At 44.5% G+C, this 14,876-nt stretch overlaps 2 protein-coding genes across 2 annotated transcripts; one reads left to right on the top strand and one right to left on the bottom strand.

Annotated features, from left to right (window-relative positions):
* Window positions 1-2,607: 2,607 nt before the first annotated feature.
* On the bottom strand, window positions 2,608-3,908 carry hoxa13a (homeobox A13a). The gene is made up of 2 exons (XM_061665643.1): window positions 3,196-3,908; window positions 2,608-2,866 (listed from the first exon to the last, which is right to left on the bottom strand). The coding sequence occupies exons 1-2, from the start codon at window positions 3,851-3,853 to the stop codon at window positions 2,616-2,618; spliced, it is 909 nt and encodes a 302-aa protein (XP_061521627.1). The 5' UTR covers window positions 3,854-3,908; the 3' UTR covers window positions 2,608-2,615.
* Window positions 3,909-12,270: 8,362 nt separating this feature from the next.
* Window positions 12,271-14,602, top strand: evx1 (even-skipped homeobox 1). The gene is made up of 3 exons (XM_061665077.1): window positions 12,271-12,645; window positions 13,153-13,388; window positions 13,671-14,602. The coding sequence occupies exons 1-3, from the start codon at window positions 12,477-12,479 to the stop codon at window positions 14,184-14,186; spliced, it is 921 nt and encodes a 306-aa protein (XP_061521061.1). The 5' UTR covers window positions 12,271-12,476; the 3' UTR covers window positions 14,187-14,602.
* Window positions 14,603-14,876: the final 274 nt, after the last annotated feature.

Genomic DNA, 14,876 nt, shown 5'->3' with positions numbered 1-14,876 from the left:
GTTGGGATGAACGGGCTCACTTTAAATCACCCACTAGCACCCAATGTATACAAATAGCAACGTTTAAATTCAACAAACGGCGTCGCATGTCGTATACAAGCAAACATGCTAAGACACTTTTTCAGCCGAAAAAAAAAAGGAAAAAAAAGTCCTTTGAGTTTACTTCATTTGAAGATGTACGCCGGTTGCATATGATCAAAATGTGTTAAATTAGATTATTTTCCAGGCAAAGATTACGTCATTTTACCATAATTTAATCATGCGCATGATCAAATTAAGTAGTCGCATTTATGGTCAAATTAGAGTAAAACAAGCCCAGAGAAAATTTACCGACAATGCTGCTCCGAGATGATTAATGACTAGATCTTGTGCAAGACTCAAAACTTTGCTGCCCAGAATGTGTAACAAATATTTTGGGATAAATGACTCATGCAATGAAATCATTCGGGATTGGCAGTCACTAAACATGTACAAGGCTTTTGGGCAAATGTATACATTTTCTCGTGTAGACTATTTTGGTGTGTCTGTACATCTTCGTCTATGCCTGGACCTCAAATCTGTAAAACATTGGAATATGCACGTGTATGATAATAAATTATATACTATACTAGTAATATATACTATTTCCGAAACAATCTGAATTGCCTGTCGCAAAACTATTCCAATAAAAACATTTCATTAGCAATCTGTACATGTACGCCGGGTACATTCCACGATGATCGGGAGTACTTAATTATTAGGGAGAGGATTTTATGAAAACAAAAACGAGATGGGATGGCATCGCCCATGTGAGTGAGCCTGTCAGGGGAGTCGCGCTATCATTTGGCTGCCAGTCAGGCTGACTCACGGATGAATGCAGCCAAAGCAAACGTGAGTGATGATACGGCCATACCTTGCTCAGTTGCAACTGCACTTGGTCACTCACTCAAAGTATCCGAAACGCACTTCGTCGCCAGCGCTCGATGAGTGGCGTCAAGTAAATGTGCTGATTTAAAAAAAAAAAACAAAAAAAAAAAAAAAACTAATACACACGTCCATTTTAAATGTCCAACATGGATCTTGCATGCGACTTGTATTTTACTTTTTGAACACATCACACAATCTTGCAGCAGAAACACCATCGACGATATAAATTAGTTTGAAAACGTATTTGAGAAGGCGTGGATACAATCGTACAGTGGAAATTAAGCATATAGTGCGTGAGAATCAGCACAAAACAAAATCTACCATCAGTGTATACACGCTAATAATAGTAAACATTTTGGACACCAAAAGGACATTTTTAGACCATTCCCCGAAAACTGAAAAGTTAATTGCTTTCGTGCGCGAAAGTGTTCCTGACAATGACACGAACGTGACCAACATCAAGTGTCACGACAATTAATTCATTTGACTTGGGTGGAGTACAATAAGAATACAAATGAGAAGAAATCCTGTAGGACTTCCATTGCATTGCTCATTATTTTGTATACCGTAAGTAATCGAGAAATGCATGCGGGTTCGATTATTATGGCTACGTTTGACTGGACATTGCAAACTTTCACTACTTTTGTATAGTATAACAGATAAGACAATGCAATGCAATATTATTGGCATGATGAGCTATTAGATGTCTTTTAAGCTCATGTAAACGTTATGACGTCGACTGATTTCAATCATGTTCGTCACAAAATGGTCGCTAGATGGCAGTGTTCATCTATATTTCAGAACAAATCTGCAGGTGACTTTTTAATCTTTTCGAATCTACGTTTACTGCACACGTTTCAACCATTTAGCAATCTCATAAGCATTTCAATACGACGCAAGCAATTCCAAAATAAGATACAGGACGCCTTCAAGGTGAAGTTGCGGGGACATTGTTGACCAGAAGACAAATAATGCATTAAAATTACAACGCCCCCCCCAAAAAAACGACAACAAAAACTGCGAAAACCAAACCTAACCAAGGTTGTTTTGCTAGATATTAAAGAGCCTTTTCAATAATATTGGGTGCATTTCAACCAAATACATTATTGGCACGGACACGCACGACCCTGACATCACGCTAGAATTTACTATATACAACCACATAAAAAGCCAAACGTTATAAAAAGCAATATGCACGACATCAACACATCGCGGAAGATTATCTGAGCATTCGACAATTGCACCACGGAGATCGTTATGAACGAGGACACGCATTCCAACAAGCACTACAAGCTAAACGTGAGTAAGATTTAAAAAAAAAAAAAAAAAAAAAAAACAAAAAAAAAAAAAAGGACGCCATGAGGGAGATTAATATTTAACATTCCCAAGGTCCAAATCCGAAATCGCGTCCTTTCCTTGTGGCTCTTTGCACTTACCACTCTCGTTAAAGCTGCAGATAAAAAGGTGGAAGCTCGCTGCGCACCATTCTGCGAGTGAGCCAAGACTCACAAATATGGCAGTTCAATACATTTTTCTCCTCCTTGAACAACAAAGTGGCAGGTGTTTTGGTTTGTTCCACCCTCACTCCACCGCAAAAGTTCCAGGAAATCGTCAAAACAACAAGTAATTGTTGTTCCAATCTAGTCCAGAGTGTGTGTGTGTGTGTGTGTGTGTGTGTGTGGAGTGGGGGCGGGGGAGTAAAGGGGGAACTAGCTGATCGGTTTCATTTTGTTGACAACCTTCTTCTCCTTGACACGTCTGTTCTGAAACCAAATGGTAACTTGGCGTTCGGACAGGTTGGTCTGTGCAGATATCCTCCTGCGTTTGTCCTTGGTGATAAATTTACTGGCAGCGTATTCCCGCTCCAGTTCCTTCAGTTGCATCTTGGTGTACGGGACGCGCTTCTTCCTCCCACGCCTGTACGAGCTGGAGTCGCCTCCCGCGTGCAGGGGCACCGCGTCTGCTTGGACGGAGGTCGAGAGAGCGTCAACAAGTGGACCGGCACGCACGCGCGCACATTACCTTAGGTACAAACACCATTTACGCATGAAAAATTGAGGTCTGCTCCATAAAAGGCAGAATTCGAATTAAGAACAGTTATATAGTATGTTATAGGAACAAAAACATTGGGAAGTTTATCGTGCAACGTGACTTAATTACAGTATCTCTCTCCTTAAATACACCTTTTATATCCAATCCAAGCATTAAAAAAATGAAATCACGATCTTTTTATTAATCCCCCCCCCCCCCCCCCCCCCAAAAAAAAAGGCTGGTGCGAAGGTTGCTTACCTGGCAAGGAGGACTTCCACATGTGCGCCGACTGAGGTTGCTCCTTGCCGCAGTAAACTTGACCGTTCCATCCGTTGGCCGCCAGGCTCCACGGCTGGTAGCTTTCCACGGGCAGCAACGGCTCGTGTCTGGCCTCCGAAGGCGCCCCGATGGCGGGCACCACCGGCACGTCCAGGTAGCCGGGCACGGCCTGGTAGGGGGCTGACGAATAGCTCGGGTAGAAAGCGAACTCCTTGGGCCGGGAGGCGAAGTCGTCCCCGGGGGCGGACGTGTCCATGTACTTGTCCGCATACGCGGAGGGGGGCTGCGCCCCGCACGACTTGATGCCGCCGTGGTGCGACATTCTGCACGGGTAATAGCCGCTGCCGAAGTAGGCGTAAGGCAGAGAGGCGCTGGATGCATTCTGGGAGGCCGAGCAGGGGCTGCACTGCTTCTCCGGCTCGGCGGCGGGCACGTCGCCGGACGGGTAGGCGGCGCTGGGTGCCAGAGAGGCCGGGTGCGCCATCAGATTCCTGCACTGGTTCGCCGCGAAGTTACCACCCGCGAAACCCTCCATGTTCTTGCTCACTTCATCAGAACCGCCGCTGTTGTCGTACAGGAACATCACCGACGGGTCGAGCCAGCAGCGAGGAGGACGGAGCAGCAGTGACGATGTCATAGCACGGCGTCCAACATCGAAGCTTCTGGCTCGCCTCGAAAAAGCCCAGAGAGTGAAAACGGAGCCGTCCCGGTTCCCAGAGCGTAAAGCGGTGACGCGCGCCGACGTCGCCCCGTCATTGGTCCGCACGGCGGCACGTGACCGACTGTGCCAGAGGGAAGGGGGGTGGGGGGGGGGGGGGGGGAGAGAAGAAAAAAAAAAAAAGAATAAAAAAAAGGACGGTAAACATCTCCACTTGAGATCATTAAATGCAGGAATATGCGGCCGTACAGCCATCCTGACATTGCGCTTTAGTCTCATGTTGTTGCCGCGTAACATCTGAAAATGACTGAAGAACAAAGCCGACCACTCTTGACCACAATTTCCTTCAAAACAACATCTGCTTGGATTGCGCATCAAGTCGATTCAAAAGGCGACATTGGGAGATAAGCGTGCAGCCATATACACATGCACATATACAGACATGGAAACAGCATCACGCCAACCTTGTTCGTTTCAAAGCCTATAGTACAACTCAAGGTACATTTGTTTGCACAAATATAAACATAGCTCACGACTCATTTAAGAGCTGATCGTGAGCCATTCTCCATATTTTGCTTAATAACCAGAATCACTAAAATTCTTACATCTATAGTTATTTCATTGCCGTGAACACTTTTGAGGCCCTCCATGTTTTCTTTTCATTGTGTTCTTCCGGTAATATCCCTTTTAGTGGTACCAGGCGTTAAAATGAACACGAAATCTGAAGAAAACGGGTGGTGTAGTAATAGTTTCCATGGAATTACGCATACATGCATACACATGCGCCATGCAATTTTTCCATAGTAAAGTGACGGAACAAAGCTTACGACAACTGTTTTGTTGTTGTTTTTTTATTTATTATTATTATTTTTTTTTAAATCATATATTCCTAACAAAGCCTGCTTTGCGCAGTAATAAGTCAATTCAAAAGGCGATATTGCGAGCTAACCTGCGTGCGGCATTACGCACACATTCTCGCACACAAACGGATGCCATGCATATTTATCACATGCATGCGCAACTCCAATGAACAAAGCCTACGATCCTCCTTTTTCATCTCGACATACTTCAAAACAAGATCTGCCTCAATCGTGTCGCTTCAAGTCAACGAAAAAAAAAAGCTTCGTAGAGAGACACCATGAATTACGCACATGCCGTGCATTTTTCCTCCCACGTGCACGTGAAAATGGGTGGCAACGTGTCTCACCATATTAGCAAACACCGCCGTTATAAAGAGGATTTGCTCAACTTTTAGTTAAATTTGCTCATTTTTACACACGCGTCAAGTCGCTTGGTGCGCATTTTCCTCAACATGGACGTCTGCGGAATGGATGGGGAAACTAAACGAGCTTTGCGATCCCGTCAACATGTAAAATTGTGCACGATTATTATCTTTTCGGGGGGGGGGGGGGGGCTATTGTGACTGGGGCTAATTAAGGGAGGGAGGGAGGAGGACGCTGCTGGAGGCCAAGGTCAAGTTGAAAGTTGCCGTCCAGGCTGAGGGCCATTGAGGCTTTGAAGGGAGCGTCTGAGCTGCCTCAAAAGAACGGAACAAGGGTGAGAATTCCTGTCCCAGTGAAAGCTATTGGAGGACATAAACTTTTACTATCATTTTGTTTTCGCCACCAGTTTTCACGCCCAACGGCGCTTGGCCCAAGTGCACTTTTCCATACCGGAGGTTGGATTTGAAGAAATTTGCTTGTATTATTTGGAGATGTTTTTGGGGTGCTTTGGACCAAATATGCGTGACGATGGTGGAAACTCTGGGAAGAAGGGAAGAGAGTGTGTGCGTCTCGGGGGGGGGGGGGGGGGGGGGGTGTTTACGACCAATGGCGCTTTGTCTGTTGCTTCTGACGTTTTAACTCTAACCTAAGATTTTGGAAATTGAACTTTTCAGGTTAAATACTGGACTTTCTGAACGACCAGCAAGTACACGGAGGTCCAAGTACAGGTTACTACGTGAATATACGAAAAATATGTACTTTTTGCACTAGCAAGAGGAAAAACAAAATAAAATAAAAAATAAACTACCACATCCTAACCAGTGTACAAATCAAAATTAGAAACGTTTTTCAGCGTACCACCCTGGAAATATGATTCAATCGCCTTAGCCACACAAATGAATTTGTTCTTACTTTGAAAGTTATGATGAATGTGCCTTTGCCCCTTTGAAAAACTACAACTGCATATTCAAGTTACACTTAGTTTAGCTTCATATGAATTTAAATCGTGTGCAGTCGTCTCTGGAAGAGTTGAATACATCCAAACGGAATGTTATTTTTATTTTTTTTGCTTTAGGTCAATGTGTTATTGTCTCATTTCATACGACACACTCGAACCGATCTGATGTTTAATGTTAGAATTCTACAGGAAAGGCAGACTAGTGATTGTTAGATGTAAAAAGTTGGCAATATGTGCAGGATAGAAAATTGCCATCAGCATTTCTGTTTCGGCATTTTAAAGCAATTTACCACGTGCCTGCAATTGCGCAAGTGAAATATCCGTCACATACTGTACACAATTACGTAATGTGCACAGCTGATGAACGATATTGTCCCTTGGAATTAATCCCACGTATTGCCATATAGTGGGATTGGAAGATCATCAGAAATGGATATTTGTGAATAAAGCTACGATCTGAGCAGTCCGGACGGGTCTTGACCGGGAAACGAAGAAGACATTTAATCCAAAAATTATCAGCGGAGGGTTAGGAAGTACACAGGCGCATTCGGATTTTGCCACTTTGATTTCAAAGGCTTCGGTTCGAGCCAGTTACAACAAGGCGTCGCCGGCGAGGCGGCCGTGAAGGGCGCGCGTACGCACACGTGGCCGGTCCGGACGCAAGACATCTTCGCGACGAGCACACGTTTGCAGCCGGGCCCGCGCGCACGCGCAGTCCCGTCAAATACAAGCACCCGAAATCACCGCTGACTCGCACCCAAGAAACTGATAGATCGATCAAAGGCATTGAGAACCGTTACATTCTCAGGCGCCACTATATAACACAGCGACTATGGGCCCCGCACGCATGTGACGCAGAAAGGGCCACGAGGCAAAGAAAAAGCAGAAAAAAGTCATTTCACGGGCCTTAATGCGTGGAGAATGTAGGTCAACGCTGTCGTTGAGAGCAGAACGTCATAATACAAGGAAGGCAAAATGTGGATGGCATCTATTGAGTGGACAGTAAATGTTAAAATCATCAAATGTGGGGTTTGTTTTTTTGTGCGTGGTCAAAGTGACGAACGATGCATGCAGGGCCATACTTCGGTCTTTCTTTGAGTTGCACGCTAAAAATAACACAACACACTCAAAATGCGCTGCTAACATTTGATCTCCATTTCAAATCAAATGAGCTCAAAATCCAACGATCTAAAATACACCCATGAGGCCAAAATCCATCCAGATATGGACACCGACGTGCAAGAAATTATTATTATTTGTTTAAATTGCATATTACATTTAAAATACTCAAAATACGTTCACTTATTTGAAATAAATGATATAGAGCTCTTGTCTAGCTTTAAATGTATGACCATAATAGTGTATTCATATTACGAGATGTACTATCTAATAATAATAATAATCATCTCATACAGCAGAGCAACCAAAGCTAAAATAGGCCACGATAAAAGGGATAAGCTTAGATGGTGAACTCGGATGAGACTAGTTTATATTTCGTTACGGCTCGAGGAGTCGGAGAAAAATAAAAACTCATCGAGGCGACGTGTAAGATATGCCTTCAGTCCCTCCTTTTCCGTATCTTGCCGCAGTAAATCGAAAAGGAAATAAAGGAAAATACCGAGCAGCGGCCAGGCCTAAATGGTCATTTAGAGAGAGAAAACAATATTGCATTTGCATTTTCTGATATCTCGGGATTTTCATGCTCGACTGTTTGCTTTTAGGTTCAAATGTTTTCATAAAAAGAGGCGTGTGTGTCATTCGTGTGCACCACAAGCACACTTTTCTTGATTCAAGTTTGTATTTTATTTGTATTTTTTTTACCGTTAGGATGTCAGGACTCTTTGGAAATGTTATTGTCAAGCGCATTGTGTCCTATTAGGCCTGTCTTCAATGCAGGAAACGAATGTAAATTTAGCCAGACTGATAAAATCTCAGAAACCGAAGACTGAAGGTTTGTTATATTATTGTTTGTAAAAAAAAAAAAAAAAAAAAAATAAAAAACTGCTGTTTTCGGGGGGAAGAAAATAAAAGAAAATAAAAAAAGAATCGGGGTTACAGTATGGGCCTGAGATGGGAGGTTAGGCCGAAAAGGCTCGAAAATGAGAAACACACGGACTTGTAAATATCAGCTTTCTCAAACGACGCCGCTCGAAAGAAGACGATGCGAAATGTTGGAGCTTTGCACCTGGTGTTCTTCTGCTCCTGCACAACTGATGGCCCACTTGACGCCACCGTGACCCTTTCAAATGCGTGCAAAATGTTGGGGTCTCGTCGCTTTACAGTACCGAGCTGGGCGCAGACAGAAGGTTGCCATCGGGACGGGTTCGCCTTCAAGGTCAGAGAGTTAAATCTGCGTGCGTCATCACGTTTCAAGGCCAAACTAAAGCGAGAGCGAGAAAGAGACGGGAGGGGGCAACACGTTTTTGTTTCTTCCATCCACGTTCAGAAGCTCGTCTGTGTCATGCAGCTCCCAAAACACGCAATGCACCCAAACACGTGCGCAATGGCGTTCACACACACACACACATACACGCACACACACTGTTATATTCCGTGGAGTGAATTACACGCATACTGCGCAGGCTCCATGGTCAAGTTCAAGTTGGGCTGCCTCATAAAAGTGAGGGGTGTATTAACCCCCCCCCCCCCCACCCGAACCTTGAGCTTCCCCTAGCAAAGTCGCTACGAATCATTGTTGTCGCCGACATACTACCAAGGACGGGGAATATCTTGCTTCTCCAAAACCATTGCAGTGGTTGTTAATGCTCCCTTGCTTCACATTCCTCCACGTCGCTAGTCACCTTTTCCCCCCGCCTAATAAAACCCCCAATAACTCAAACTAAGAAAAATCTCAACCTCTCTCTCTAAGTCTTTTTTTTTTTTTTTTTTAACATCGTGTCATCATCAGCATATACATTGAAAAATAAACCTAATTTGACAAATGAAAGTGTAAAAGGGCTATAGTTCATAATTGTTTTAAAATAGGGACTAATACGCCCCCCCCCCAAAAAATAAAATAAACAACAACTTTACAGACACCACAAACGAAGAAAAGGTACTTCGCTACTTTTGCTTTTTGGACTACAACAAAAAGGTTAGATGCGAGTATTTCCTCATCCCTTAAAAGCCCCACACGGTCGGCAAAGTCTCTTCCGCTGTCCTCCACTATCTAAAATACACACAATATAAGTGACCCTACTGTAAAGCAACCAAGGTCATGACGGTTGCGCAAAGCACTCGAGTGTTATCTGCGAAGGATCACAAGATCCCATCTGCCCCTGGCCAAGACCAGTTGCATAACATCAAGTAGCACAAAACAACCTTTGCAATGCATACGAGGGAACTTGGAGGTATTTGAGCAGCCGATAGACAACATCCTTCACCTCGGTGCTTGTTAAGCAACCTGTGTCTGTCTCATAAGCGCGCACAGCAAACATGCAAATCGTGGTGATGGATTGGATGTTCATTTGTTTAAAAAAAAAAAAAAAAAAAGAAGGCAACCCTGACTACGTATTTTGCTGCTATAGCGAACACTAGAATTAAAAACAAAACAAAACAAAAAAACGCATCAATGACAGAATGAGAGCCTTAAGTAGGAGCGGTCATTAAAAAAAAAAAAAAAAAAAAACCTTTACCAATGACAAATCTCATGTTGACACTGTTATGACTTTATAGCAATAGTTTATTTTTCCAGTTGCAGTTTGGCCTGGTTGAGAACAACAGCATCACAGAATGGTCTAGTTTGTGTTTTAGTTGTGAGTTACACAAGAGTGGGAAAATATAAAAAGGTTCACTCCAAATTCAAGTGAAAAAGACCATCAAATATTAAATTCCTGAAAGTGTAAATCCAAACCGAGCATTGTCAGATTTTTTTTTTTTGGGTCAATACACACTATTGCAGTGGTTCTTAAAGTGTGGTACAAGTACCACTATAGTGGCACACAGGAGAATCAATTAAATGTTTTAATATGTGGCTTAAACAAATAGTAGTATGTGTGTGTTAAAGTACAGTTCAGTTGTATTTAACTTTTAAGTGCAACACATTTGCATTTAATCTTTTACAAACAAACATTTGGACTTATGTGCAATACAATCATGTACAATGTAATATTCTCCCATACTTAAGTGCAATGTTGATGTTCAAACTAAATGTTAGTGACTTACAATCAAAAATTGCCTTGGCTTGTTTTTTTTTGGGGGGGGGGGTGAACACTTAGACCAACTATATTACTGTATATTAACGTTGGTCGACTGGTACTTGAAGAGACGAGTTTTGTTTTTTTTAGGTGTAAAAAAGTTTGCGAGCCATTGTTCTATGAAATCTGCAGGTGTACCTAATGTGACCGGTGAAGAACAAGCTGTGCTCCATTTACCATCATATTTAAAAAAAATAACCTAAAAAATGTTCGTATAAAAACTGGCCGTTATTGCCAAACAGTGCAGGCAGACGATAACAGAAAGCAACAGGTCCTGTTTTTTTGTTTGCCCCCCCCCCCCCTCAATCCTTTACAGGCCGGATGAAAGTTGGGGGAGAAAACCAAAGGAATTTCCCCCTCACTTCTCAGCCAGCAGGCAGGCTGCGCGTCTGGGGGAGGGGAGGGCACCACGAGGGGCTTTACCTCCATCAGACGGGCGAGGGCGTACAAGGACAGCAGAGGCTGCTGCAGTTCGAAGCTTCCCTCTCCCGTCTTCCTCCCTGGACACAACCGCGCCACGCAAACCCCACCGTGCCCCGCGGCCGCAGAGGACCGAGCTAAAAATTTGGCCGTTTCCGGACGTGATGGGGAAAGTGGCTCAAGCTACATTGCCACAGAATCAGCGTGCACGTTTGAATGACAAATTGAAATAGAAGATACCTTACCGTAATGCCATTAAATCTCAATGATATCCACATCAAGATTACAATAGCTGTTGCCATGTCCAATTGCTCTGTGATTACCACATGCAATTAACACACACAAGCAGCAGGTGCACAGCGTGTGCACCTTAGCTTTAACAATCTACTTCATCTCGCTCTACTTCAATGTCAAAGATACAACCTATCTGACTGAATAATTTCTCTCTTTTGGTCTATATTAGCAAACACCGCACAAAAACACGCACCATTCTGCCTGCAGGCATCAATCTGTCCATATAAGAATTTAAACCGTCTTGTGTTTTCATCTGTGTCAATACTTAAAGTGACTGCCTTTCATTTGCAAGGTTAAACAATGGCAGCAAACTTAAAACTTAAAGAGGAGCCTATTTTTCTATTGGGGTATTTCCTGCCCAGGCTCTTAACATTTAAAGACTTCAATGTCAAAGGGTCTCTTATCTAAACTGACCCCGAGACTTGACCTTTAAGGACTTTACTTGACTCCACTTAAAATGGCAAACGACATGAGAGGGATGTGCTGCGTTTGGGTTTAGTTGAGAGGGGAGTCGCTTTGCATCATTGAACACAAACAGCAACAAGGGACTCCTGATACTGTGCATTTGTTGCTTAGAGTTAACTCTCTGCATAAAATGGTTTCACTCGTGAGTTGTAACCTAATAAAGGGGGGGAACCTAAAACCATACTGAAAAAAAGTACTTAATTTGATCACGTAAATCTGTTGCACATGATTAAAATGTGGTGAAAATCTTTTCAATAATCCATGTTTGTTTACCACATTTTATTTATGTGCTGTACATCTGTTGCACATCTTCAAATAAATTAATTCAAGGGACTTGTTCAGAGCGTGTTCCTATACTGCTTTGTGACATAAAAAAAAAAAAAAAGCTAAATTAACGATAACTGAAAAAAGAATACAGCAAAAAAGTACAGCTCTAGCTTTTCAAATGGGGAGTAAAAGTAGAGAAGTGAAAATATCCACAAGATGCCCGACAAATCAAATAAAGTACGTATCCAAGTATTTCGTCACTTCATGAACTGAGACAACGAAGCGCATCTCCATTGCGCCTTTCGTTTAAATGTACAATCGATACGTGACGTCACCGAGGCATCCTATAGACTGGCCTATTAAGACTGACAGCTGGGGGGCAGAGGGGGCGAGGTAACTGGTGATCCCTCCCAGAGCTCCTTCTCCACACTTTTCTCCCAGGGTCAGACCGGATTGCATCCCCTTTTACTAGCAACCTCTCCTCCTCCTCCTCCTCCTCCTCCTCTTCTTCCAGACTCGGCACATGCACAACACGCCACCGCGACGGCCATCACACTCTCGCCCCACACGCCCTAAAAACATCACCACCTCTGTGGAGGGCTTGCACTCCGCTCGCGACGTTGCGCAAGGGATGGAGAGCCGCGAGGAGATGCTGGCCCAGGAGGCTCAGACGCGCTAAGAGCACCGCGGCTTTGGCGGATGGGAGCCCCGGTAGAGGTTCGCACGGGAAGCCGGACCGCAGAAGCCGCCCGAGTCCCTTCGCGAGGACGGAGGCGGTGATGGAGGAGATCGCCCGCAGGAATCTGTGCGCGGAGATGGGAGACGGGCACCGGAGCGACGGCCCCCACGATAATAAAGACGGCAGCAGCTCGGACACGGAGTCGGACTTCTACGAGGAAATCGACGTGAGCTGCACGCCTGAAAGCATGGACTACCCCTCAGCTAAAGGTAGGGATGCAACAATTTGCAAAACTGGGGAAATAGAGCAGAGTGATTGAGACGAGCTCACGATGCAACTTTGCCATGAAACAAAACGTAGAAACGCATTAAGTGCAATGAAAGCTTGAGTTGCTGTCGCAGCAATGTACGCTCGCTGCACCTGTGCATGAGAACGCAGAGAAAATACAGTTTAATTGGGGATTTAGAACAAAATTTAAAAATAAGCGTAATGGTGAAAGCTTCAGCAGATGTTTACCAAACACTAACAACTAAGGTAGTAATAATATACTGATAACTGATTCACATGAAAATCTTTGGCATCCTATAAAACCCATTTCTAAAACATTGATGCTGGTTTACATTTTTGCTTTTTTTTTTTTTTTTTTATAAGTCTTTGATGCAGACTTAACATTAAAATTGACACTGAACTATACATAAGCATTATTAAATTCAGTAGAAAGCATGCTTTTGGTCAGTTTTTTCCCAACACACGTGACAATTGACATTTTATTATAGGTCGAAATGTGGATTCGCCTGGTCTGCCGAGCGATTCTGGTTCTGACCTGGGTAAGCCGGTGCCAGGTCAGAACTCTCTGTCCTACTCGGCGGATCAGATTCGCCGGTACCGCACAGCCTTCACCCGGGAGCAGATCGCGCGGCTGGAGAAGGAATTTTACCGGGAGAACTACGTGTCCAGGCCGAGGAGGTGCGAGCTGGCAGCCGCGTTGAATCTGCCAGAAACTACCATTAAGGTATGATGGACGGAAGAAGTCCGCCAATAACGGAAGCATTGACCACATAGTCAGTAGTATGTTGAGGGGGGGGGGGGGGGGGGGGGGGGGGGAGAGAAGGAAAAAAAAAAAAAAAAAATGTATACTCGAAAGGTGAAGCAAATTCGTTGGGGGAAAACAAAGTGTCTGCTCAGAGGCCTACAATTGCTCATGTGAAATATGTACAAAGCCTCTTCAAGCGTGTTGTTGTGGTCTATGCTCGAGTTGGGATTGTGGTTAATATTTGAGCCGGTGCGTCTCCAGGTGTGGTTCCAGAACCGCAGAATGAAGGACAAACGTCAACGTCTGGCAATGACGTGGCCTCACCCTGCCGACCCGGCCTTCTACACCTACATGATGAGCCACGCGGCGGCCGCGGGGGGCCTGCCCTACCCCTTCCCGTCCCACTTGCCGCTGCCCTACTACTCGCACCTGGGGGCGGGAGCCGGCTCCGCTGCGGCCCCCGCCTCTCCTTTTCCCACCCCCCTGCGCTCCTTGGACAGTTTCCGCATGCTGTCCCACCACTACCAGAGGCCGGAACTCCTGTGCGCCTTCAGACACCCGCCCTTGTACCAGAGTCCGGCCCACGGGCTCGGTCCCGGGGGAAGCCCGTGCACTTGTCTGGCCTGTCACTCGGCCCCGTCCAGGTCCCCGGCCTCGGACTTCACCTGCTCCCCAACTAGCAGGACTGATGCTTTTGTCACTTTTACGCCTTCCGTGTTGAGCAAAGCTTCACCCGTGACCGTGGACCAGCGGGAGGAGGTGCCCCTAACCAGATAAAACCCAAACTGTTGTACAGCATATATGCTTCACGCTCATATTTAACCTAATGCCAACAGTCTTTAAGTTGGCACCAGACCATAGCGCGCGCGCCCACACACGCACACACACAAAAGAAAAAAAAAGAAGAAGAAAAGAACGTGCTGCCAATTATAAAGCACATTTAAAATAAAAGAAAATGACAATTCAGGACCAAAAAAAAAAAGTAGCTACTGACACATTTCCACCCCCATTATTTTTCAAAGGTTACTGTTTTTCCAGGTCCAACCTCACCTACGTATATTGTTACAATGATGCTTCCAGAGTCTCCTTCTAACAAGGGGGATTTGTTTTGTCTCATTAGAGGCGGACCTCCGCCTTGTGCACGTGAAATTACAGCCTGATGTATATGTAGGAGCCGCTGAATTAATGATAATACCGGGAAGGGGCTGGGAAAGGTAACAAGGCGCCGGGGGAGCGGATTACAAAGGAGGACCAAGACAAGATGGAGAGTGTTGGACAATCAAATATCTGGGGGGGGGGGGGGAGAGAGAGAGAGAGAGAGAAAAAAAAAAAAAAAAAAAGGTTCAATATCTAGAGTTCTCTCCCTTTACTTTATAAAAGCTAGCACACCATTCTGACTATCTTTTGATGATAATTGCTGCAGTTGAGTGTCTGTATTGTCCATCTCAATGATTTTCTGTTATAGGA

Source organism: Phycodurus eques, chromosome 20 (assembly GCF_024500275.1).
Source record: "Phycodurus eques isolate BA_2022a chromosome 20, UOR_Pequ_1.1, whole genome shotgun sequence".
NCBI lineage: Eukaryota > Metazoa > Chordata > Actinopteri > Syngnathiformes > Syngnathidae > Phycodurus > Phycodurus eques.
This window is presented reverse-complemented; position numbering and strand designations above follow the sequence as displayed.

Excerpts from the sequence above, each read along its gene's own strand:
- hoxa13a (XM_061665643.1), bottom strand. The coding sequence starts at position 3,853 with ATGACATCGTCACTGCTGCTCCGTCCTCCTCGCTGCTGGCTCGACCCG. Across the intron at positions 2,867-3,195 it reads GTGGAAGTCCTCCTTGCCAG|ACGCGGTGCCCCTGCACGCG; the intron begins GTAAGCAACCTT and ends CCGTCCAAGCAG.
- evx1 (XM_061665077.1), top strand. The coding sequence starts at position 12,477 with ATGGAGGAGATCGCCCGCAGGAATCTGTGCGCGGAGATGGGAGACGGG. Across the intron at positions 12,646-13,152 it reads GGACTACCCCTCAGCTAAAG|GTCGAAATGTGGATTCGCCT; the intron begins GTAGGGATGCAA and ends ATTTTATTATAG. Across the intron at positions 13,389-13,670 it reads TGCCAGAAACTACCATTAAG|GTGTGGTTCCAGAACCGCAG; the intron begins GTATGATGGACG and ends GTGCGTCTCCAG.